The following is a 25,646-nucleotide window of genomic DNA, read 5'->3' on the forward strand; positions in this document are numbered from 1 at the left end:
TCCTACCTTACCAGAAACGGGGGTTGGGGTCCTCCCTCCGGCGGGTCCATCTTCCTCCCAAGGTGCTCCAGTCCCTCGATTGGTGGTCCTCGGGAGCTCTTCTCCAGGGGCGGGAGTTCAGGGTTCCTCAGTGTCTTATACTGACTACAGACGCCAGCCTTCACGGCTGGGGGGCCCACCTATCCTCCTCCCTCGCCCAGGGTCGATGGACCCAGGCGGATTTAAAGCACAACATAAACTGGTTGGAACTCCGGGCCATCCACCTGGCCCTACGAGTCTTTGCCCCCGAGGTTCAGGACAAGCATGTCCTGGTCAGAACGGACAACGTGGCCGCCAAGGCCCACGTGAACCGCTTGGGAGGGACCCGCTCTCGGCATCTCATGGAGGAAGCCGAGAGACTGGGCTCCTGGGCAGAGTTGCACCTAAGGTCATTGAGGGCAACTCACATCTCGGGGGTGGAGAACTCTCAGGCGGATTGGTTGAGCAGGACCACGGTGGACCCCGGGGAGTGGGCCCTGGAACCTGCTCTCTTTCGGGAGATCACATCTCGCATGGGAGTTCCAGTCCTGGACCTCTTCGCCACACGGAGCAATCGACAGACCCAGAGGTTCTTCGCACGGTTTCCGGAACCAGGAGCGGAGGCCGTGGATGCTCTACACAGTGTCTGGCCTCCCGGCCTTCTATACGCCTTCCCTCCTCTCCCCATCGTGGCCAAGGTCATCAGGAAGATGTTACAAGAGAAGGCAGAGCTGCTGCTAATCGCCCCCCATTGGCCTCGCAGGCCTTGGTTCGCGGACCTGAAGGCTCTCTCGGTTCGGCCTCCCTGGCGCCTTCCCCCGGACAAAGTCATCCTTCGCCAGGGCTCACTTCTTCATCCGGACGCCGCATGGCTGCAGCTAACCGCCTGGCGATTGAGCGGCGTCTGCTGAGCTCCCGGCGTCTTCCTCCCAGAGTCGTCGCCACCATCCAGGCAGCCCGTAGACCCTCGACTACTCGCATATACGACTCCACCTGGAGGACCTTTTCATCTTGGTGCGACAGCCACTCCATCATTTCTACCGCAGCCTCTACGGAGCAGGTGCTCATCTATCTGCAGGATCGTCTTGACTCAGGTTTGGCACCCAACACACTCCGCAGGCAAGTAGCCGCTCTCTCCTCTATCCTTTGCTGTGGCTCCCGGACCTCCCTATCCTCCCGCCCTCTAGTTAGGCAGTTCCTCAGGGGGGCCTCCAACATTCGCCCGGCCCCTCTTCATAGATATCCTACCTGGGATCTTCCCCGGGTCCTAGAGGCTCTTACCAGAGCTCCATTTGAGCCCCTAAGGGAAGTTGGGCTTCGTTTTCTCTCTTATAAGGTAGCCTTCCTCCTGGCCATTACTTCGGCCAGGAGGATCTCCGATTTGGCGGCCCTTTCAGCTCGGGAGGACTTATGTATCTTTCACCCCGACAGGGTGGTCCTCAGATTGGACCCCACCTTTCTTCCCAAGATCAATTCTCCTTACCATAGGTCCTTGGAATTAGTGCTCCCTGACTTCTGCCCCAATCCCGTCCACGCCCGAGAAAGGGCGTGGCATACCCTGGACGTCAGGCGGGCCCTTCGCATCTACCTGCGACGGACCTCCTCCCTACGCCAGTCGGAATCTCTCCTGGTCTCATTTCAACCTTCTTCCCTCGGCAGGAAAGTTTCATCGGCCACTCTGGGCCGTTGGATTCGGGCTACCATCGCCAAGGCGTATGAAGTCCTCTCCCTTCCGGTGCCTCGGCACATTACAGCCCATTCCACACGTAGCGCTGCCACTTCAGCGGCGTGGGCCACCCAGGCATCCTTAGAGGAAGTCTGCAGGGCTGCCGCCTGGACTTCCCCCACTCCCTTCATCAGACACTATCGTCTCGATCGGTTCGCCTCGGCCGAGGCGGCCTTCGGACGTAGGGTGCTCCAACAGGTGCTCCGGGTTCCTTCCCCACCTGCTCGGGCTAGTCCCTCCCTATAGGGTTCTGCTTGGGCATGTCCCGATCCTGACCACTGGAGCCGGGATCAACGAGAATGGGCGTTGACTTACCTGAACGCTTCTTCTCGTTGTTCCGGCTACAGTGGTCAGCCCCTCCCTGTCTGGGCCCTCGTAGGTGGGAAGTTTTCTGTGGATCTGTCTCTTCCCTTGTTTTACAGCTCAAAGTGCCTGTCTGCGTCGTCGTCTTTCATCAGAAAGCTGGGAAGCAGGACAAAGGGGAGGAGCTTCTCAGCTATGCAGACTCAATCAATAACTGGATCATGGCATTACCCGATCCTGACCACTGTAGCCGGAACAACGAGAAGAAGCGTTCAGGTAAGTCAACGCCCATTCTGAGTAAAACTGCCTTTAACAATTGACTTAATGATGATTTTGTCAATGCCGATGGTGTTCAAGTGGTGCTTCAGTTGTTTTGGGATTGCATGCAAGGCACCTATGGCTATTAGTACTATTTTTCCAGAACTGGTGCATTCTTTTCAGACATCCGGCTGCCTTTAAGGCTGAAATACTCTGCTACCAGCATGGAGCAGAGAAAATGCAGTCACTGGCTTTCCTCGCCTCATTGGAAGTTTATCTTCCACAAAGAATATAGGTATGATTGACAGATGACCTCATGTCTGTTTTGTAAGTTATGGGGAGCCATTTTATTTCAGCAGGATTTTGTCTACTACATGCAGATCCTTTGATTGTGATTTTTATCTTGATAATTTTTTCTTCTTTTATATTAGTTCCTTTTTACTAAATGCATTGTTTATATTGCATCACAGCTTTAAATTGTTGCAGAATGTTCTGAATGATGCAAAAACATTAGGAATGGTAGGACAGGACTCTCTAATAAATAAAAATCAATTTTAAAATTCCTTCAAATATTAATATATTTTCTGCTTTCCTCAGGAAGTTTTTATGTTGCAAGGCAACAAAAATGAATTTGAAGGGATAATGGGAATGTAATCTAGCATTTCTTTTGCTTTAACTCCAGCCCATCAAAAAGAGGAGAATGTGACATATAGGTGCAATTCAATTGTGTGTGAAGGTCTCATTTTTATCCTTTTGAGTTGCCTATAAAGCTGCCATCTTTATATTTCTACATCTATTCTTTATGGTTTGCAGGGTGGATGCTAGGGGTCACAAGACTTTGTTTGTATTCACTGCCAGCACTAACAAAAATTTATCAGAAGGAGTGCTATGTTTTAATCTTGCTATTCAGTTCAAGCAGGCATTGATAAAGGAACTTTGGAGCCCTTGAAAATATCTCATCTCTACCATTTTGAAAGGGGTGTGTGTAAAACTTTGCTGTTATTGATTTGTTCATCAGTGATGGTCTGAGCCTCCATTCAAGCATCAAAAAGGAGTATTCTGTCAAGGTCATTCCCATATTCCAAGTCTGATCGGGATGAGGAAAATGGGTTGGCTCTCTGGGCAACACGATGAGTCCCATAGTTTGCAGCATTCTTTGTCTCTCCATCTCACCATATTTTTATTACTTCATTTTATTAGACTAATTTTTTCATGATAAAATGACATTGCTTATTGTCTTATCTGCCATCAGATTTTTAAAAGTTCTGACGTTTGTTTCCCCCCAAAAGCATAATTCTTTGCATCATCAATATCATCGGTCTACCAACTAAAGCTCTATTACAAATAGGAAGGAAGTGTATGGGAGGCAACCCCCCCCCAAGAGTTTATTTGTTTGAATAAAAATGAAATAAATCATATTGTCATTATCCTCTTTTCTTTTCTTTTTCTCAAATTACCCAATTCTTGGAAAAACGTGCAGCATAAAAATGATGAATATGTCAACTTGATAAATGCATTATGCCTTCTGGGCTACATCAATGGGATCGCCTTGTGGTGAGATGGGCAGAAAACAAATTCAATGAATAAAATACAAACAACAACAACAACACCCCATCATACCATGCCTTGACCCCTTGAGATAAATCTGAAAGATATTCCCACCAGGAATCTTGTAGAAAAGGTTTTCACATAACTTATCATTTATTTGTTTGTTTGTTTGTTTGTTTATTTGTAACCCACTTTATTATTTTTACAAATATCTCAAGGCGGTGAACATATCCAATACATCTTCCTCCTTCTATTTTCCCCACAACAACAACCCTGTGAGTGAGAGTGAGTGGCCCAAAGTCACCTAACTGAACACATGGTCTTCTGGTTTCTAAGCCAATATCATAATCAAACCACTTCTCTAACCTGAGGTTTATTTCAGTTATAAAAATAAGCCATTATGATCTGCTTTGTAGAACAGGCAAATCTATAAACTCTGTTTTATAAATCATAGTGACTATATTCTTATTTATTTATTTACTTGCCACTTATCTCACTATCATCTGACTTATTCATATATAATATCTATGGACATTCTCATTCATCCAGGTCATGATTGTCCCAAAGATGCTTTTCTAGAAGGCAGCTGGACTTTCTTGGATTTTATTTTCCTTGAAAATATTTTACTTCTAATCCAAGAAGCTTCTACAGTTGTAACTGAATGGTAGGGAATGGATATAAATCCTACCATTTTCCACCATTCAATTAGAACTGAAGAAATTTCTTAATTTCTTCTTAACCTAAGGTCTTTTTTAGAAGGGAATTGATAGTTAAACAAAATCGATTAATTTATGCTGTTTTGCTGCATTTTTCCCAAGGAAGCTTTAACTTAAAAAGAAAACTTGGAGTTGGAAGATTTTACATGCCGTTGGTTTTCTCATGCTCAGTTAATTTATGAATTTGAAAAAGATGAAATTGAATAAGATGTACAGCTCTGTAGCAATGCTGATCATATTATTCCTAAGAAGTATACAAACTTCTATTGAAAATGGAAATAGAGGATGAACAAGTTAAAGATTGCATGATAAAATGGGCAATTTTTTAAAATATAAATTTATATTACAAATAAGTGTAATATATAGTTGGATCTATGGGAGAGTATGTGGAAGAAAGGGTTGAAATGTATACTGAATTATAATCTTACAGAGATTATTATAAAACGATGCATGGTTAATACAGGATACTGGAGAAATTGTCAGAAATATATAAGACATTTCAAATATTTGTAGGAAATGTAATCAAACTGAAGGAAAAATTTTTCATATTTGGTGGATGGACATGTAACAAAGCTAGATAATATTGGAGTCATGTATATACAGTATTTTGATGCAGAAGATTTTAATAGTGAATGTACAATTGAAACCAGATGCTTTTCTTTTGGAGTTAATGAACAAACAAATAGAAAAATGTTACGGGACTCTTTTTTATGTATGATAGATAGAAAGAAAGAAAGATAGATAGATAGATAGATAGATAGATAGATAGATAGATAGATAGATAGATAATTTTATTTCTATACCTGCATTCTATAAATGCAGTGAGACTTGTATAAACTCAAAGGTGGAAGATCTACAAATACCAACAAATTGAATAAATTTTGGTAGAATAAATTGTGAAGCTGGAGAATTAGAGATGGAAAAATTGACAACCCTCATGAATGAAAAGACTTTTGACATCTATATCTTATTTAAAAAGTGAGAAGTCATTTTTTCTAACTTTTTTCTCCCCCCTCCCTTCTCTCTTCTCTGCACTTTTACTCTTTTTCTTTCCTGAGTATGTGTGTGTATTTCCTTTTCTTACCACATATCTTTAATGCCTGTTGTTTTCTATTATTTACTCCATTTCTGGGCTGTGCATAATACTTTAAAAGAGAACAGCATGATGGATATGTATCTAGATATGTATATACAGAAGTGAGTGGGAGGTTGGGAAACTCTTCCAGACCATTCACAGACCATCTGGTATTTTAGAACCAGCCAACCAATCAATCAGAATAGAGCTGGAAGGGACCTTTGAGGTCTTCTAGTCCAGCCCCTTGCTCAAGCAGGAGACTCTATACCTTTTCAGACAAGTGGCTGTCCAGTCTTCTCTTAAAAACCTCCAGTGATGAAGCACCTACAACTTCTGAAGGCAAACTGTTCCACTGGTTAATTGTCCTCACTGTTAGGAAGTTTCTCCTTAATTCCAAATTGCTTTTCTCCTTCAGTAGTTTCATTTATTGTTTCTCGTCTTGCCTTCTGGTGCTTTGGAAAATAACTTGACCCCCTCTTCTTTGTGGCAGTGCCTCAAATACTGGAATACTGCTATTATGTCACCCCCAGTCCTTCTTTTCTCTAGACTGGCCGTACCCAATTAATGCAACCGTTCTTCATATGTTTTTGTCTCCAGGCCCTTAAGCATCTTAGTTGCTCCTCTTCACAGTTTTTCCAAAGTCTCAGCATCTTTTTTGTAATGTTGTGACCAAATCTGGATGCAGTATTCCAGGAGTGGTCTCACTAAGAATTTATAAAGTGGTAGTAATACTTCACATTATTTTGATTCTATGCCTCTGTTTATACAACCAAGGATTATATTAGCTTTTCTGGCTGCTGCCACACACGGCAGCACACCAGCTACAGTCTATGGAGTGGTTTGGGATGAGCCTGCAGATGCCCTCTAAAAGTTGCCATCACTGCTAGAGGGAAAATCACATTGCCTTTGTTAATGTAATCAAATGCTAATATTAAATTGCATGGCATGACACTAAATTTTGTACTGTATGATCCACACAATACTTACAGATCAAAGCTAGCCCATGGCTTGGAAAATGTGCACACCTCTGCTATACAGCAACAAAGGATCTCAGTTACAGTCTTAATATTAGCTGTTACCTTGGAATCAATGTTAACAGGAGTCCTCAGCCCTCCTAAATTCTTTTCAGAAGACAAAAAATTTCAGAAGAAAAACAAACAGAAAGCAACAGAAATAAACAATTGTTGGGCTTCTCTGCCTCCACTGGGTGATGTGGGTGGTAAGACGTGGGGGGAATTTGTCAACAGCACTGCTGTTTTTAATGAAGCAGGGAGCTAATTTGAAACTTGGCAGCACCCAGCATCACTTTCTTCTAGAGACTGTTGCCATATTGCATCATCTGGATATATGCTGCTTTGATTCATCCTATTATTATTTTTTCTTCCTGCAGCTACAGTGCAGCAGACTCTTCAGAGTGCAGTGCAAAGGACTTGCTTTGAAACGTTAAGCTAGAAATTTTATAAAGAGAAAGTATGGGTAATGAAATATTGGCTGGCAACTGGGGTTCAATCCAGGTTCAATCCACCTTCAGCCATGAAATTTCAAGAGGTAGGTTTGGGCCAGTCACTCTCTCTCAGCCCCATCTATCTTGCAGGCTGTTGGCATCATTTGCACATTATCTGTATTAAGGGTAATCATCCATAGACTCTTTTTTTCAGAGAAGTGCCTTTTCTTTCCAGTGATTAATTAAAGAAATGCATATTTTGATTTATATAGAAAATAGGCATAGTACCGCTGTTTGGGCATTAGCCTGTACTTTATTGTTCTGATTGTAAACTCTTTGAGCTAACAGCTTAGCCTTCTTTCTGTGTGTCCTACAGGGAATAAGTCTACTCATGATAGGTAAAATAAATGGCATGGCATAACTCGCTTGGCATGAACTCAATATCACAGATATCAAAATGCAATTAGTTTTATGTGTACAAGTAAACTCCCTTAATAATTGTTATTCGCACTGGAATTTCCATCACAAAGTGAAGCAATTAAATCAATCAGAATACAGCTGGAAGGGACCTTGGAGGTCTTCTAGTTGAGCCCCCTGCTCAAGCAGGAGACTCTATACCATCTCAGACAAGTGACTGTCCAGTCTCTTCTTAAAAACCTCCAGTGATGAAGCACCCACAGCTTCTGGCGGCAAACTGTTCCACTGATTAATTGTCCTCTGTCATGTGATCACACTGCTTAACAGCAGCAGTTCTGCCATTCTCAGTTAGTGTTGTTAAATGAGGACTATATGGGTCATTAAGTGAGAATTTCATGTGACCATAACTTCTGTCTTCCTGCCGGTTTCCCCAACCCTGTTAGGGGCAACTGAAGAGGAAAGAGTTGCAATGTGTGCCTAAGCAATCCATTCTTCTTTCTGCGCCATCTCTCCCTTAAAAAGTGTTTTGAAATGGAATTTACCTCATGTTTCGGATGGCAGCAGACAAGAAGAACCTTCTTATTCATTTATAATGTTTTTTAAAAATGACCTTTAGAGGAGGTATGGATAAATAGATGAAGTGTAAATAATACCTCAGACATCTTCAGGTTCCACATAAAGTTGGAATGGTTGATGCAGGAGTTTGATATGTATGCCTATGCTTATATGTGTGACTTGATATTTCTTTAAAACAGTCACTTCTGAGCAATACCAATAGGGAAAAGAAGTTTGATTACCATTCTGTGGTTTTGCTCTTCCGTTAAAGCTATGCTGTCCTATTCTGACGTTTTAATGTTTATATTTCATTCCACACACATTGCTATTGCTGGGTTAGGAGGTATTTTACTGTGGGTTTCTTTGCAATAGATTTTCTTTTTTAGTTCAGTCACATAATGCCTTGTGTTGTCTTTCTTCCTATTGTCAACAAGAAGTCCTGCTGGCCTTAAAGCTTTTGATAAATTATATTTGTCCTTCTGCTCAGGTTGGCTTATAGCAGAAACACCATAAAGCTGTTGAGGGTTGTGGGTATCTCACAGCTACTGCAGACATCAGCTGCATCTGGCCACAGGATCTCAGATGTCATTCCCTCCATTGTGTTTTTGTCTCTGCTCTTCCTCCCCTCCGTCTTCTCTAGCAACAACACTAGCATTCCCCCTCTCCCCCTTTCTCTTAGTTCTTTATCTTTTGCTCTTTTTTTAAAGCATGGTCCTAAATGGTTGTAGGGGTAGCTTGCAAGTTCTGGATGTGTAATCAGTGCCACAGTTCTATCATTTTCCTCATAATATCTTCAATTGGGAAGTTGCAGGGGGTAAAAAAACAATAAGGTTTGTCTTTTCAAACCTCCTCTGAAGTTGCATGCAGAAATGAAGTTCAGTCTTTGGGATATCCAGATAAAATTGGGCAGGATTCTTGCCTGATACCTTGGGGAATGTTTACAAATCAGTATCAACAATGCCAAGCTAGGTGGCCCAGTAATCAAACATGATACAAGGCCCTTCCTTTATACATGCATGTGGGCTAGCAGCTTTCCTTGATCTATAAGTATCTCTTAGTTGAAAATGAGAATAGAAATTAGTATCTTGTCACAGATTTGTCTGCCCTGACAATGCTAAATTGGTTTTGAATGAGCTTTTTTTTTAAGCAATGGAAGCTTCATATAATTGACGATTCTTGGATATTTCAGTTATTTAGGGAGCATTATCAAGTGGCCTATCTATGTAGGCTTACAGTATTCTGAAGCTTCAAAAACTTTGCTTTCACTGGTTCATTAAGTAGCATTTAACCTGAAACCTACGGTGAAAACAAACTGGCTTTCTCTGCATTGCAAGACATCTCAGGGAAATTAATTCTCATGATGTTATTTTTGTCCTCTTAAGCTTCTACTCCCTGCGTCTCCCTTTGCTAATTCCATTTACTGTTAAACAAGAATTTCTTGTCATCTTCTCCTGAAATGTTTTATTCTTTGGCACAATGCCATGGCAGTCTATTCACCATTACACAGCAAACACTTCAGTCTCTGATTAGTCACCCCTACCCCAAGGACGTGTATTTATCAGGTGACATTTCTTTACCTATGGTTTAGGTTACCTTGCTCTGAATTCAGTTAAATTGCCTGGGAAAATTCTCTCATTTGTGCCCATTGACAATGTTTGTCCTTGGTGTAAGTGGTACATCTCCAAGATACAGGATTTTCTTTTTATCTGCTAACACTGTCATACTTCACACTCTTAGTTTAATTGGTGTATGAGAGGGTTAAGTTGTTGAGTCTCAGAATAAAATTGGAGGAACCTTTGTTTACTCCATTCCTTGTTTTTTGGAAATTTCAGCCAGGAAAAAATGTCTATAGTGATACCATGATTAAAAGCCTAGGAAATGAGAATTGCCAGGAAAATTATATGCCCAGGATTATTGCTGGCCAAGGTTTGTAATATAGACAGTTCTGGAATGTGATAGTAATGATAGAATGAAAAAAAAACCTCAGCATGCTTCCTTCTAACCCATACACTCTAGAAATTTCCCTCTTCTGATACCATGTTTGACATGTAGCAGACTAGATCTGAAGATGCAAGGCTGAAAGAACAGTGTGATTTCAGGCTTCTTCTGCACAACTGGCACAAATGTTTACGTATCAAAACAAAGGCATTCATTTGTTTGGAATTGGCAACCGTGTGACTGTTATGTCACTTATTTTATCTAAATTCCCCAGAGTTACTCATATCCTTAGATATCCATGTATATGAAATACTTTCATGTTCTGTGTATGTTTATGTAAGCTTTCACTGTTGTTGCTGTTGTTGGCCTTACTTCCCTTGTTGGGAGAGAAAGTGTTTCCTTATCAGCAAATTAGAGGAAGCAAATTCTGTAATATTTAGATATTACAAACCTTCATGTACTTTTAAGCACTGAGTTGATGCCAGTGAAATCTATGGGTAAGGAATAAGTAAGAGTATAGTTACCATATCTGCATTTCAGAAATCCAAGCAACAAGGTGAGAGCAAAAAAATACAGAAAACAGTAATTATCTATCTGGATTTTTGCAGTCTAGATTTGGTACCCCATCTTTTCAGTTGCAGCATGATTAAAGGCCTTATTACATTGTGATTTCTCTCCATTGATGTCTTCCGCTTATACTTCAACTTTCAAGAACTTCCTCAGTAGCAACTGCCTGATTTTCTCCTTTTCAAATTTGTGCAAAGCCTTGCTTTATGAGAAAATATATACAAGTTGAGATGATTCAATATGGGGATTTTTAGATCCCATATTGATCTATCGTAACTTGTTGTTTTACTCTGATTTTAGTGTCACCAGTTACATTAAAAAAACCCACACACCTGGATTTGTGTTATATTTAGAAGCTGCCTTCTAATGCAGAAATGGGAGAGGAGGGGCAAAAAAATATATGAGCCTGCTGCTTCTCCAGGGTCCTGAATTACAACTCTCATCATCTCCAGACAGCCATAATGGAGATTGTAGTTTAGTACTTCCAGACCATAGCAGGATAGAAAACGCTGCTCAGAGAGGAAACCAGTTTAGAGAAAGGGTGCTTTATTGCCATGGCCTGTTTTTAAGTGGAGGAACTTTTCTCAGCTTCACACTGTTGGAAGGGAGTGTGATAAGAAAACTTTCCAGCAACAAGCCTAACCCACTTTTATGTTCTCTTTTTCATTTATTTTTTTTCCCATCCTGTCATTTCAAATGCCAAGATTTTTTGAAAGACGATAACTTTTCAGCGTCAGTAATCACTCTTCCATCTGGTCCAGCCTGCTGCTTCCAAATCTGCGTGTTCTCAGCTGTGGAGCATTCAACTTCCTGCTTGTCTTCCTTTTGGAAATAGAGATGCCAGCAGAAGTTAAATTGTAACAGCCTGGTAGGGAAGCATCTTTCAGTTCAGCTGAAACATTAGAAGAGGCAATATTTAGCACTCCACCATCTTTTTTAAAAATAAACCAAAGGTTCTTCCTTTTAACAGAAAGACTGCCTTTCCTCCCCTCACTTCATTTTTTATATTCAAAAAAGAAAAAAGAAAACAAAACAAACCCTTACCCTATTGCTGGTAGCATGAATTACCTCATCACTGTGACCCTTCACACCTCACCCTACACAGGTTTGAAGTGAGGGACAAATATTCCATTCTTACATATCTGATAGCTGTGAGGGATTTTGAATTGCACAGCAGAAAGAGCAAGCAAAATGAAACTGCCCGGTGACAGTGAATGAGATAGAGAAAAGAAACCAAGTTGTTATTTTTTTTTCTTGGCATGAAAGAACATTGTTTATATAAGAAGGTGTCAGTAGAAAGAGTGGGCTTAGAGCCTCCTTAAAAACACAGAATTTAGACTCAGCAGGTGAGTCCGTACTAAGGTCACCTGATTGTTCTTATCAGATGCTACATTCCAGCTGTAAAGGCTATGCTATAATTTTATTTATTTATTTATTTATTTATTTATTTATTTATTTATTTATTTATTTATTTATTTATTTATTTATTGGCAACTCAAGGTAGCTTACAGAATATAAAAACCACATTTTAAAACAGTAAAACTAATTAAAAAATCAAACAAATTAATGTGATAAAATCATCCCCCACTCCCCACCGCCCGTCCCAGCGACAGCCGATCACACGAGACATTTAATGGGCTCCATCCCGCTCTGGGTTCCCTGAGCCCACTGGCAGAACCAGGTTTATCATGCTTTTGCAAGTCTTATATACCGTTTCAGAGAATATGTAACTTGTAACCTTGTTGGTTTGGGGGTTCTGCTTTCTGATGAGGAGCCTAGTCATCTCTATGGTGTGCATACAAAAAAAAACAATGACAACCCTTTGTTGCATCTTCCTCGAATTCCTTTGGTTTCTAATATAAGCGGGCATTTCCCTCACAACACTGGTTTCTACTTTCTATGTTAAACGAAGCACATAGATTTCTTATGTCTCAAAACCTAAACTGGGCCATGTGTACTTCGGCAGACAAATATATGCAAAAACGTTTTCCTCACAGAGTTTAATGAAATCTTGGAGGGCAATATATACAATGTCACCCTGAAGAATACAAATGTGTATACTTCTGTTGAGAAGTCTTATTGTTATTTTTTTTACTTTAACAGTGTATGTTATTGAGGTTTACTTCTCATTCCTCGTGAAGAGGACGGCATTTCTAAAGAAATGGTCAAAAGTATTGGACCCCTCCACTTTTCTCCAGAGAATCCCAATATCCCAAGGAAATGAATTGAAACTGACACAAGTAGATAGGATAATTGTTTAATTGTTCTAATTGTCAGGAAATTTTTCCTTAGTTATAGATTGCTCTCCATACAATGCTCTCCATTGTATAAACAAACAAATAAATAATATATAAATAAATAAAGTAAATAAGCATTGTGAAGGTAAAGACTCAAAAATTACCCCCAAAGAGCTTCATGTTGCTGTGACCATGATTGATAATGTTATCAAGAGGTTTAAAGTACATGGGACCGTGGCCATCCACCCTGGACATGGCCACAAGAGGAAAACTGACACCATACTGAACGGAATGAAAACTTGAATGCTGGAGAAAAGGAACCTCAGAAGAGACCCTAGCTGACCTCTAAGATCAAGAAATAACAATATCAAATCCACCATCCCTTACTGTTGAACTGCCTCCATGGTAGAAGACCCAGGAAGATTAGGCTTCTGAAAGCCAGCACAAAAACCTAGATGGAGGTTTGCTAAAATCCATGTTGATAAGTCACAAGATTTTTGAGTGAATGTTCCTTAGATAGATGAAACAAAATTCAAGCTTTTTGATAAGTCACAGCAACTCAATGTTCTGAACAGTGGTTCTAAACCAGGGGTGGGTTCTACTTACCTTTACTACCGGTTCACAACGGGGCTGCATGCGCAGAAGCTTCCTGATGACGTCCGGGTCAGTGGGCGGAGCCTCCCGCCGGTTTTACTACCAGTTCTTGCAAACCGGTCCAAACTGGGGGCAACCCACCACTTACAACACCAAGATCTCTTTCTGGGTGTCTGTCAGATTCCTGAATCCGTATGGCTGTGCATTTTTTGGATATGTTTGTATATCCAAAAATATACAATATATTAATTATATATATTATATATATATATTAGCAGCTAGGAAACTGAAAAAGCAAAGCACTCACCCAGTGCCATCTTTATTCTTACAAACTAAACTAGGCAGGCTGTCCCAGTCCAAGTTTTTGTTTGAAGTAAGTACATCACTTGCCCAAGAAAAAAGAAAAAGAAAGGGGAAAGTGATTAAAAAAATATCAGTTGAATCTGTTAAAATCCATTTTGGCTTTCTTTTTGTAAAATAAATGATGACATGGTATTATATGTCATGTGTTGTTGTCCATCTGAGGTTGCATTTACCTACTTTTAAGAACTGCTAAGGACCAGATAATTTTTACTATGTCTTGATATATAAAACTATAGAACTCAAAGTGGGTTTACTTACTTTTTCTCATGACAGTATGTTAGGCTCAATTCCTGTTGCAAAACAAGGAGATTTCTTTCTGTCCCTCCCTGCTGTTATATTGCCTGCACACTTCAGTGAAGGGAAACCTTTTTCATGTATACCAGGGAGTCCTAGTGAAATAATGGAATTGGCTTGAAAAGTATAAACAGTGTTGGGCAGAGCTGTGCAAGTCCTGTGGTCAGAATCAAAGAAATGGCCAGGACCTTATAGTGCAAACTTTGTGACTTTCAGGCTCATATGAATGGACAGCTGGAGGGAAGGATAGGAACCTGTGTGAAGGGAAAGGTTCCTGCTACACTGATTTCCATACACACACCTTTTCTAACACTATCAGGTCTGGGCTATAAAAGACTGAATGACAGCAGCTGGGACCATCTGAAATGTTGTGTTCCAGATCTGGTTGTTCTGTCTCTTCAGTAAAACTCTTTTTAAATGGCTTTGTTTTGTTGTGGTATTGCTTTTGTCCTTTGCTCTCAGGTAATTGTTTTGAAGCCTGGTGCAAACATTTTTATACTGTTATACGTTACAACATAAACTGGCTTATAATTTCAATTCTTCTCAAGGAAGAGGATCATTGAGAGAATGAATTGATGGCTTGAGTGGTAGGGGGCTCTTAAACTAAGGAAAGCTCTAACTTTCTACCTATGAACTTTCTCATTTGTCTTTGACAGTTGCTGAGATTCCTTTGCTTCCTCAATCCCTGTACTTCACAGAGGGTGCCCCTCCTCCTCGTTCCTACGCCCATCTATTTTCTCAGAGAAGGCAATAAATCAAAAATAGTTGCAAGTTGAAAGAAGAATAGCAAAACTGAAAGGCTTTGTAAGAGTTTCTGTCCCAGCTCTACAGGGTTGTTGCCAACATTACTGGGTCTCTGAGATCATGTCCAGGGATGTGCATATTATGACATCACCAGGCAGTTTCCCCATCTGTAGTATGTTAATATTAATGTGTAGACCTATCATCCTGTGTCAGCAGAATACTACATTGTACTAATCTTCCACTAGATTGATATTTTTGTGTCAAAAACAAATTACCCACTATATAAACCAGGTGTGTGATCTCTTCCTGAATCCAAACCATAGAGGTTAGCTTCAAATGACTAGATGGAGCAAGTCATGTTCATAGTAAATGTTAGCCAATAGGAACTTGCCAGATCCCTGCCTTGGAGTGTATTATCACCCGCCCTATAATGAAAATGTTGATCATTTATTTAGCAAGCGTTGTGCAGGATAAAGAGGAAAACACAATTTTAACAGTGGACAATTACAGACAACTTAAGGCTTCCACTGCAGCAGGCTGGGAATGGAATAGTTGGAGAGCATCTTCATAGCAGGTTAAGTGGGATGTGAGAATGAGACTAAATGTTTATAGGTAACAACAGTAGGGATAACACTTTGCAGAGGCAGACTATTTTCTGACTTTCTATCCTCTTTCGGCTTTGTTACAGTAATAAAGGGAAAGAAAAATATCAAGGCATGGCTAGAGATTCTGAATGGGCTGTTGGTCATCAGATGTTTCATGTGGAGCTGTGCAGTTGGGAGAAAAACCATCTGTTATTTATTTTAAACTTAGCATGTCATCCACAGGTTTCTTCTAGTCACAACTAACTTAAAGAGCATTCCTAGAAACAAACTAGGAATGTTCTTTGGTGAACTATCTAAGTCTACTTATTGGATGATGCAGTAAGTTTAAAAAAACTACGGCTTGTAAAGAAGCAATCTCATTATGGAGCTTCTAAAGGGCAGGAGTCCTTTGAGGGATTCACTTGAATCCTTGATTTACTACAGCAGGGTATTATTTATATTCTTGTTCATCTAGGTTTTTTAGGTGGTAAAAAAGCCTTTTGTGTCCTTTCAGAAATTTAGGTATCTGGCTGTGCTGGGTATATGTTTTTGTTTAAGCCTAGTCTTCTAAAAGGTTGTAGAAATGTTGTCTTTCAAGTGAGAAGATCCTATTTTTAATATCTAGTAGAAATATCAAATGATGCACAGGAGCTGCTTATAAATGAAAAGCGTGGTGAACGTGTTATGTTTTAATGGCTGAAAAAGAACAATAATGAGGGAAGCTGCCCCCAAAGGGGAAAAAAAAAAGAGGCGTAGATCAGGACAGATTTTTCTAAGCTGATGCCTTCCTGATGGCTCATGATTCCTGCAGTCAGTCTACATGACAAGTGATGTGAGTAGTCATTCATCCCCAGGTTAAACCAAGCTCAGTTAAAAGATGGAGAGAGAAAAATTAGACTGTTCATTTCATTTCCCATCTCACCCCCACCTCTAGAATACTCCGGTACTTTGATGAATCAACTGAACCTGACATTAAAGGAGAGGGAGGAAACTTCCTGTTTCTGGAAACTTCCTGTGATCATGTAACTGAACAGTTTTGAGATTTCACAATGCTTTCCGTTTCCTAATTAGGACATGCTTAAAAGGGAACAGTTGGCATTCCCGTTGGTGAGGGCCATGTGTTACCTGCAGCCGGCCAAGTCGAGAATGAGCCTGATTTTTCTCTTACCTACGTTCTGCAATCGGCAGCTGCTCCGAACAGGTGCTGGCTCTCTTTAGAGCAGATGGCACCAAAAGTGAGTTTGTTGGCAAGTGCCTCTGCAGAGCAACCCTTCTTCTCACACATATTGATGTGTATGCAACGTGTCAAACTCAGTCAGACCCATTTTTTTTTTTTTTTGTTATAGAGCACTTCAGTTTGCAATAGAAGGCCAGTGAGAGGAAGGCTCTGACTTGGCCTGATAACTATTGTGATGTAAGAAGGGTCGTAGTTTAAGGCCCAGACCAAATGCTTTCAGGCTTTCCCTACTATGATATCCAATTCACTTAAAGAAACGTGTATTGATGGGCCCTTAATAAACAATGAAATATCTTTAGATTGATATTGAAGCTTGAGTGTTTTGAATTTTTTTTAAAGAAGTAGTGCAGATTATTCCAGTTAGAGATACTTTCTTCAGCAAACAGACATAAAAACATGGTCCACTGAGATTGGTCCTAAAGTGAAGTAGGCAATTCAGCCTGGGTAATATTGATTGTAGCTTACTTGCTTTGCCTAATTTCCCCTTTCCCACATTTCATTTTAAATCAGTGGTCCCCAAGATTTGTAGTTTGACGGCCGGGGGGTAGGGGAAGGGGGGAACTGGGACATGCAAGTGGCAAGTGGGCACACAGCTCAATGTGCAAACAGTGGGTCATCCCGCACATGCATCTATGCACAGCTTGACTTGCACAAGTTGACCTGTGTGCACATATGCATGTATGCTGGCCCTCTGCTCACACAGCCCGGTTGGGGACCAGGTTTTAAATGATACGTGCCTCTGCCCTTTCCTGTACCCAAAAAGCAAGTTATTTGATCAAGTAAAAAATAGTGAGTGGTGTATCTCTGTAATCAGTCTGTGGTTTTTATCTTTGGCACCCATTAGTGGGGATCTTACAGAATTTGACCTTTGTAAATTATGATGTGAACTATCTTGTTCTGTGAGATTAGAACTACTAAATCTAAAATTTGCATTTATTTGTTCAATTTTAGGGTGTAATTCTTAATTTAAGAAATATTCTGAAAGTTTCTGTATTTTTGTCTTAAATGTATTCACAAATTTGCATATTTAGCTAAAATATGTTTCCAGTGAGAAAATAGATATAGAAGTAACATACTCATATACAGATGTGCTGAATCCTTTTTTAAATTCCCCATTACAGTGGGAATTGGATAGATTAACTTCAGGTTGAACAGATATGAAAATGACACAGCCCATAAATAGCCATAAAGATTTGCCCATCATTTGCTGTCAGTTGCTTTCTCCCCTCAATGAGAGAATTTAAACCTGGCAAAGGAGGCTAGAGGATGATTGGCTGCATATTCAAGTATCTGCTTATGCCATTTATTAGTAGTCAGCAATTGTAAGTAGTACAGGAAATGCCTGATTCTTCAGACGGTCAATGCAATGGACAAAATGTTATTTAAACTGCAACTCCTCATATAATGGACTAAATTTGTTTTTGTTTTTTTTCAAGGCAATCAGACAAAATATAGACAGATACAATATATATCAATTTACTTCATGTGTATAATTACATAAATGATGTTTTATGTGTGCCTGTTTATTTACATATTGAAATGACATAAATTGATGCAATAGATTTACTATTTACTCAATTACTCAAATAATGTAAAAGATGTCAGTAACATAAATTCAGATGCAGTGGATGTTCAGATTGAAAAGATAGCCTATTTGCACCAAATGGTATAGTAAACCAAGGTTTGACTTCTACTCACTAGCATGGGGAGGGAAGGAAGCGGAGGTACATGATGAAATAAGCATTGTGACATTACAATGCAACCTCCCCCCTTTTTTGTGTGTGTGCCATGACATATGTCAAGAGCAGACTTTCCATTGAATAGTGCTTGCTTTGTCATTCTGAAGAGTCAGATTCTTCAACTGCCTCTGCTATAAGATGGAGTTTTTACTATGCCAACTTTAAATATCAGCAAGGAAAGAGTACCTAGCTAATCTTGATTGGTATCAAAAGATTGAGCTCTCTGGTTAGCACTGGAATAGGAATCCAGCAGGAAATTCCAGGATGGTAGGCTCGATTGGAGAATTGAGGGAATATCCCAGAAGATAACAGTGGCAAACCAAAAGTCAAGCTCATTTAAAAAAAAAGCAACATTGCTTTGTAATGAAAACATTCAACCAAAGAATTAAAAGCATAGCCACAAAAGAAAAGAAAGCACAGCCCAACAGACATGTGTGGGATTTTTGTTCTCTCATATGGTGCTGAAATTTCTGTTGAATGAGATATGTGTGAGTTGACCTTGGTCAATGCTGTTCTTATTTCTATTATAATGTAATAGAAATAAGAAATAATGTTTATAACATTGTATTGTATTTTTAATGTCTTGCTTTTTTATTTTTGCAAATTGTAACTTGCCCTAAGTTACTTACTGAACTGAATGGAATATGTTTCTAATAAATAAATCTGGTTAATTAATCCGCTAATATTATACCAACCTAGAGACTAGCCTATACAGTTTGATTTCCTTAACATGCTGAGTTACAAAGAAACCAGCCACATTACTGCTAATCAGTTTAATGTGTGGTGCAAATGCATCTGTTCAATCTTTGACCATGGGTTGTGTTCATGGAGCTGACTTTCTGGTTTCATAGATATGCCTGTTTCAGTGTCGCATGTACTGACTTTTCCATAGCAGAATCCTATATAATGGCAAACAACGTAAAATGCCACCCTTTGTGACACAACTGCAATCCCTTTGTAACACATTCAGGATAAAGTTCAGATTTAGTAGTACCGTATAGAGGCATCAACCACAATAAGTGTGTGACTTTTTGCCTGCTCATCATCATCATCTCAAGGGAGCATTCGGCATTTTCAAGCGTTTTAGCATAACCATTAGCTTTAAAGTATTCACTGTAGCATGATCTCATGCCTCTTTTTTGAAACCTATGTATTGTTGTGGCCCGTCAGCGGCCTGTGCAGCTAGTAGCTGATTCCGACAACGAGGAGGCTGGTGTGGTGCTGCGCCAGCAGCCTGTGCAGCTGGCACTTGAGTCAGACAATGAGGAGGCTGGAGAAGATGTGGTGCCAGAGGTGGGGATTCAGCCAGGGCCTTCAGAACCTCCAGAAGCTCCTATAAGTGAAGAGGAAGAAGAGGAGGAGCCTCTTTTTGGCGCAGAGCTGCCAAAAAGCAGGAGTGGCTCCTCAGGAGGAAGTCTCCTCGAGAGTAAGGCTTGGGGCTAATTGGCCACTCCCTTAGCCTATTTAAGGAAAGACGACGACTGAGGCAATTTGCAGGGAACAACTTCGTTCACTCTCCTTCGTCTTGATCTTAGTTCTTTTATCAGCTTCCTGCAAATTGCTTCTGGGCTTTCTGCCAACCATAGTAAGATTACAATTATTTATTCTTTGGATTCTTGTAGGCTGTTAAGAAAGTTAATTAACAGCCTTTGTTTGAAAAAGACTGATTTAATTTAGTAAACTAAGGTTTATACAGACTTTGTGTGTGCTGTGTTCTTTGGGGTCTGTAGCTGGGGCAGAACATGTATTCATTTAGTATTTTTCTCTCCATTGTTCTTTGTAAGATCTTCAATAAGTTGTTTATATAATGATTCACAAATCGTTAGTAATTTATCTGTTCTCTTGTACCTTTTTTTCTTCTGCACAAATATATAGACCATTTTTTCCCTAATATCTAAGCCACACTGTTTTGTTCCATAGCTACCTCTTGGCACAGAACTGTTAATACTTTAGCTACCTCTTCTCATACAGCTTCAAACAATTTGGTAGTGTTTTCTGCTTGACAGCTGGTCTATTACTTTTCATACCTCACTTTTTAGTAGTCAATTCTGAATATGTCCTCTCTACACAAATGTTTCCATCATTCTACAATCCTGCCTGTAAAAGTACTTTATCTTTTTCTGCAGTTAAATGGTACTTATTTCCAACTAACTATTTTCAATTTTTAGTCCCTAATTTTACTTGGAATAATGGCTTGTGTAAATTTTTATTTGCATCTTTTGTTTTGTATTATTTATAAATGCATTGTGCTTCTTTTTACAGTTTTAGTATTGGTACTTTTAATATTTTAAATTGTATTGCAGTCCACCAAGTGAAACTCTGGCCATTGGGTTGATGAAAATTATTTTTCATCTGGTCTTGATAGGTGCATGCTCTGCGAAGTGCGGAAATGGAGAGAATAATAATAGCTTTTATTCCTTTGCTTAAATTGAAGCAGTTATAACATGGGATGCATAGGGAAGGGAAGTGTTCATTGTGTGTCTGTCAACTGAAGCAGTTATACACAGGGCTATCTAAAAATGGAATTCCTCTCTTGCTTTGTAGTATATGTGTAACTTGAACTCCTTGCTTCCCTTTTATCAGTTTCATACCTCACAGCAGGTTTTCTTTCATGACCCTGTTGCTTTGAAGTCACTGGTATCTAAACTAATGGCTCCAGTTAAGGCTTCAATTAGCACCTCCAGAGAGTGAATAACTCAGCTCTGGAATATGCTAAAAGACCGTATCTGCTTCATACCATCAGATAACAATAATGATTCTCAAGCTGAACTCCATTCCTTTGGCGTTCCCATGCAGTTTCTGGTCAAAGTGAAAAGTGGCTTCTTTTGCCTTTGGGAGGATTTTTCCCCCCAGTCCTCCACTTTAATTTATATCATTGGGATTTTCTGGGGTGATCCTCCGTTTAACTATTAACCAGATTTAACTCTGCTTACCTTTTTTGAGGTCAGTCAAATTGTGCTCATCCAGACAAGGAGCACAACCAGGGGCATCAGCACTAACTTTATTATAAGGAACCATTAAACAGAATCTTGCCAGACTGAAAATATTTCTCCCATCCTGTCTTTTTAACTTCCAGGGAAACTAGGCAGGATCCCTCCTGAAATGTTTCCACTGCTTTTCCCTAATCTGTGGACTTTGTTCCCTTTGTTGTCCCGGCTGTAGGTCTTTTGTGTGTGGGTGTGTGAGTGTCTCTCAAGGTCAGACCAAGGTCTCCCACATACCATCACAAGTTGGCTAAGTGCCGATACCTTCTGAGAAGCTTGCATTCAAGAGTACCATAATCTTCTTTGTTTAAGCTTTGATTCCTGGTGGGGTTTTTTTCTCCATGGCTACATCACATTCATTCAAGCCAGAGGAAAAAGAACTGACCAGAAGGGATTGGTGCATTTCCTTTCTCCCCGGGCACCAAGACCCCCATGCTAGCTTGGTTTTGCTGTTCATTTTAAACAAACAACTGGAGTCGAGGCAACCAGATGAGGCTGACATCTGCTTCTTTGACTCTTGCCAAGTCATTGCTGTTCCATAGCTAGCATGGATGAGAGAGGCTACTGATGCCAAGTTCTCTTGGAAAGGCACAATGCATTCTTCACATCTCTCTCTCTCCCTGTCTCTCCCTCTTCTACTGGTTTTGTTCCTTTCCTCCAGTATACTATGGGTGCATATGAAGCTGCTTGAAAAAATGCAAAGAACTTCTCAAAGGGCTGGCCCTGTACCTGTAAGCATTGAAGGATAAATTAGGTTCAGATGAAGATCTTAAAATTGTAAGATAGCAGAATTCTGGGAACATGGCCCTTAAACAGTCGCTGAAGCACATTCCCTCTGCACAAATGCAAAAAAACCATTGTATATCCAGCACTTTTATATGAATACACACACAAACTCAAATTTCAGTGAAGAACACAGAAAGCTGCTTCATGATAGTAAGACCAATGACCCAAGTAGCTCAGTGATGTTCCTCAGACAGACATAGGCACTCCCACCCCTTCTTGGAGAAGTCACAGCAGAACAGGTCCACCTGGATGTGCTTTGGAGAACAGAAACTTAATTCTTGGACAGGTTAGGAGGACAGACAGACTGTAGGAGAAAGAGGAAATCTTCAACAGTTTCTCAAGGAGAAGATGACCTATAGAAGTGACTGTAGGACTGCTGAAAAACTCCCAACGGAAGGAATTTCAAGATTTTGCCTTTTTTAGTGGAGGGAATTTAACTGAAGTATGGAATGCCAGTGAAACTACACACAACTAGAAAAATTATTGTACAATAGACCATCACATGTACCCCATGGCTACCTTATAGCTAAATTAATTTAAAAACCATATACCTTATCCATGGCAAAATTTTCAACATGATATTTTTCTTTTAAATTATTTTTAAAATAAATTCTCTGTCATCAAGTTTAATAAGAACCCTAGATGTTTAAAGGTGCTATTTCTGCTTCAAGTGCTATAGATTCTTCTTAATTTTTGATTGCTGAAAAAAGTTGCATAATGTGAACTTTAATTTTGTACATAATAGAATTGTCTGAAGTTCTCAATGGCTCATGGAAACCATAATCCAATGCTGATATTTTAGTAATTGTTTTGCTAGCAGATCCCTGTGAGGAAGAGCATGAAAATCAGCTAGCTTTGATATGTTCTTGGCATCTAATAAAATTCCCAATTTTATTCGATGCCAAGAACCTATTTGCAAACTAAGATTGAAAGTTGATCCTGCAGCATGGGGACTTGTGGACTTTTATCTGTTAGGAAAATTATAAACTGACAGAATCTTTTCTGCCAGCTGGATCGGGATGCTGGACCAAATTGCATCTCCAATCTTAAATGATGGGTCCCTAGAAGAAGAGATTTTGAACTTTCCAAAACCATATCGTATTATTCTAGATATTACTCAAAAGCTTGAGTGCAACCCAGCTTCAAGTAAATTCTACTTTCCCAATCCACTGAAATCTGGCATCAAAAGTACAAACTCATTTAATTGGTATCAAAATTAAAGCTAGGCTGCCAATGTAGGCAGTTCTGAGAATCTGAAAGTTGAAGTTTATATGTCTCAAGGATGCCCATCTGGGAAAAGTTTCCCTAATATTTGTGCATCTTAATGATAGAAGCCGTTATCAGATTATTACAGAATTGACAGAATAACAGGATTGGAAGGAATTTTGGAGGTCTTCTAGTCCAACTTCGTGATCAAGCAGAATCTCTTTTTGTTCCTTCTAGAGCAGGGCTGTCAAAACTCCCAGCCTGCAGGCTGGATATGTCATGCGCTGGCCACGCCCATTTTAGCGAAGGGGGGGAACTCCCGATATGTCACGTGACACTGCCGTGACAATGTGAGTTTGTCACCCCTGTTCTAGAGGAAGCAAATATACTGTATATATCCAGAATTCATCCAATTTTCTAATTATCTCAAAACTTTGGGTGCTTATCACCCCATCTCTTGTTTTTGTAAAGTGGCATAACGGGTTGAATGAAAAGTAATTCCTTTAATGTTGTATATTGACAAAAGAACTAATGTATTAATGCTCTGACATTTTCTTTAGTGCATGCTGTCTCACTTCAGTTGAGGGGGACTTGCTGTGCGAAACTTCTATCTTTTCTCCAAATTGAAGGAATACCCCCATGGGTATCTGTTTCATGCAAATGAAAAGGTGGAAATGACTATCACGATCTGACTGAAGAAACGAAATGTTGAATTCTTTCAGATTGCTTTAATTGTCCATTGTAAAAAGTATGCAGTGAGTGGTAACAGTAATGTAGAAAAGTAAATACTGGTAATAAGAGAGTTCATTCCAAGGATTATTTTCCCATTTCATTTATTAAAATATCCCCATTTAAATTAAAGTTATGGAGATGATTGCTTTAGTTTTCATTCAACCGAAACATAGGAAAATATTTTACTGAGGGTGATTTTTTTATTATAAGCAATAGGAAAGTATTAATACTGATAGTCTCCACATTTTATCTTAAGTCTCTTTGCAAGACCTCTGCAAGGCCTGTAATTCTTTTATAGTAAACTAAAACTATCACAGATAGTTGTCTTTAAATCCTTTATCCAAAGAATTATAGATATACAATATTCATATTTCTACAATTGTATCTAGTCACCTGCAAAAATCGGGGCTCAGGAATATTGATTAGATTTATAATCTGAAGGAATCTATTCAGATTAACTAATCTCTGATTTTTGACTACTATAAAGTGGCACGTCTCCCTTTCTACAGTGAGTAGACCAATGTCATCCAGGAGCTTCTAACAAGTATGGATTTGAATTTGGGTAGCCCACTCCTAAATTAATTCTCTACCCATCATGCTATATTTGCTCATGTTCACATTAACCCTAGATTTAGAGGGAAGCATGTTCTCCGTTAAACTGATAAATATTTTCTCTTTCTTATCAAGTTCAAAGTTCTGTTATTAATCATATCATATGTCTTCTTGTAAACATTCCTAATAAGATTCTTTCCTTCTCTTTCTTTCTTTTGTCTTTGGCAGGCATTGACAGAGAATAATCATGGGGTCATCACAACTGAAATCCGTGACGCTCCAGAGTTCTATTATGCTGAAGAATATCATCAGCAGTACCTAAGCAAGCACCCTAATGGTTACTGTGGACTCAGAGGCACAGGGGTTTCCTGTCCTATTGGTATTAAATGATGATCCTTATTCACAGGGCAATCATTCCCTAAACCACATGTCAAAATTAAAGAAATGTGTTTTGGATTTTTACTGCAGACTTCAGTGTAGTTTTCACAAATATGAAATCAGTGGCATATATTCTCAAGGAAAGGCATAGTATCAAGTAATGCAAAATTAATTGTGCAATCTTCCTTGGACTATATCCTTTTGAGTTTAGATAGGGGAAAAAAACATTTTTAAATAGAAATAAATTCATTACACTTAGAAAATCTGCATAGTGGAGGAGGATTTTCTGCTTAAGCATAGTATTCCTGCCTTTTCAGAAGATGAATAACCTCCTAAAACTGTGAAGGATCACTCTTAAAAATATAGGAACATCTGAAGTGGCCCAGTCCATGATGGTTTATATCAGAGACATGCAATTTCTGAAGCCATGAAGGCCATAATGTCTTTCTATGGCATGTTGAGGGCTAAACTCCAGTTGTACAATATCCATTGGTGCAGTGTTTAAAAGATTTGTGGGTTTTTTGTAAACAAATGAATGCACAAACTATTGCAAGGATTAAGGTTAAGGAAATCTCACTCCTTAAGCACTCTCCCAACCCCTAAAATGAGAGGGAACAGTTTTCATTTTTTGGCTCTGTTCATTGGCCAGAT

The 25,646-nt window shown here is 39.6% G+C and overlaps 1 protein-coding gene across 1 annotated transcript in view; it reads left to right on the forward strand.

Moving 5' to 3' along the window:
- The window catches only part of MSRA (methionine sulfoxide reductase A), a 201,643-nt gene extending 176,052 nt beyond the window's left edge, over positions 1-25,591 (forward strand). The window contains exon 6 of the mRNA XM_070932209.1: positions 24,846-25,591. Coding sequence (XP_070788310.1) covers positions 24,846-25,007 — 162 coding nt within the window. The 3' untranslated portion in view covers positions 25,008-25,591. The remainder of the gene's footprint in view (positions 1-24,845) is intronic.
- Positions 25,592-25,646: the final 55 nt, after the last annotated feature.

The sequence above is a fragment of the Pituophis catenifer genome, unplaced genomic scaffold (assembly GCF_029215685.1).
Source record: "Pituophis catenifer annectens isolate HBS135680 unplaced genomic scaffold, rPitCat1.0.hap2 SCAF_1, whole genome shotgun sequence".
Classification (NCBI taxonomy): domain Eukaryota; kingdom Metazoa; phylum Chordata; class Lepidosauria; order Squamata; family Colubridae; genus Pituophis; species Pituophis catenifer.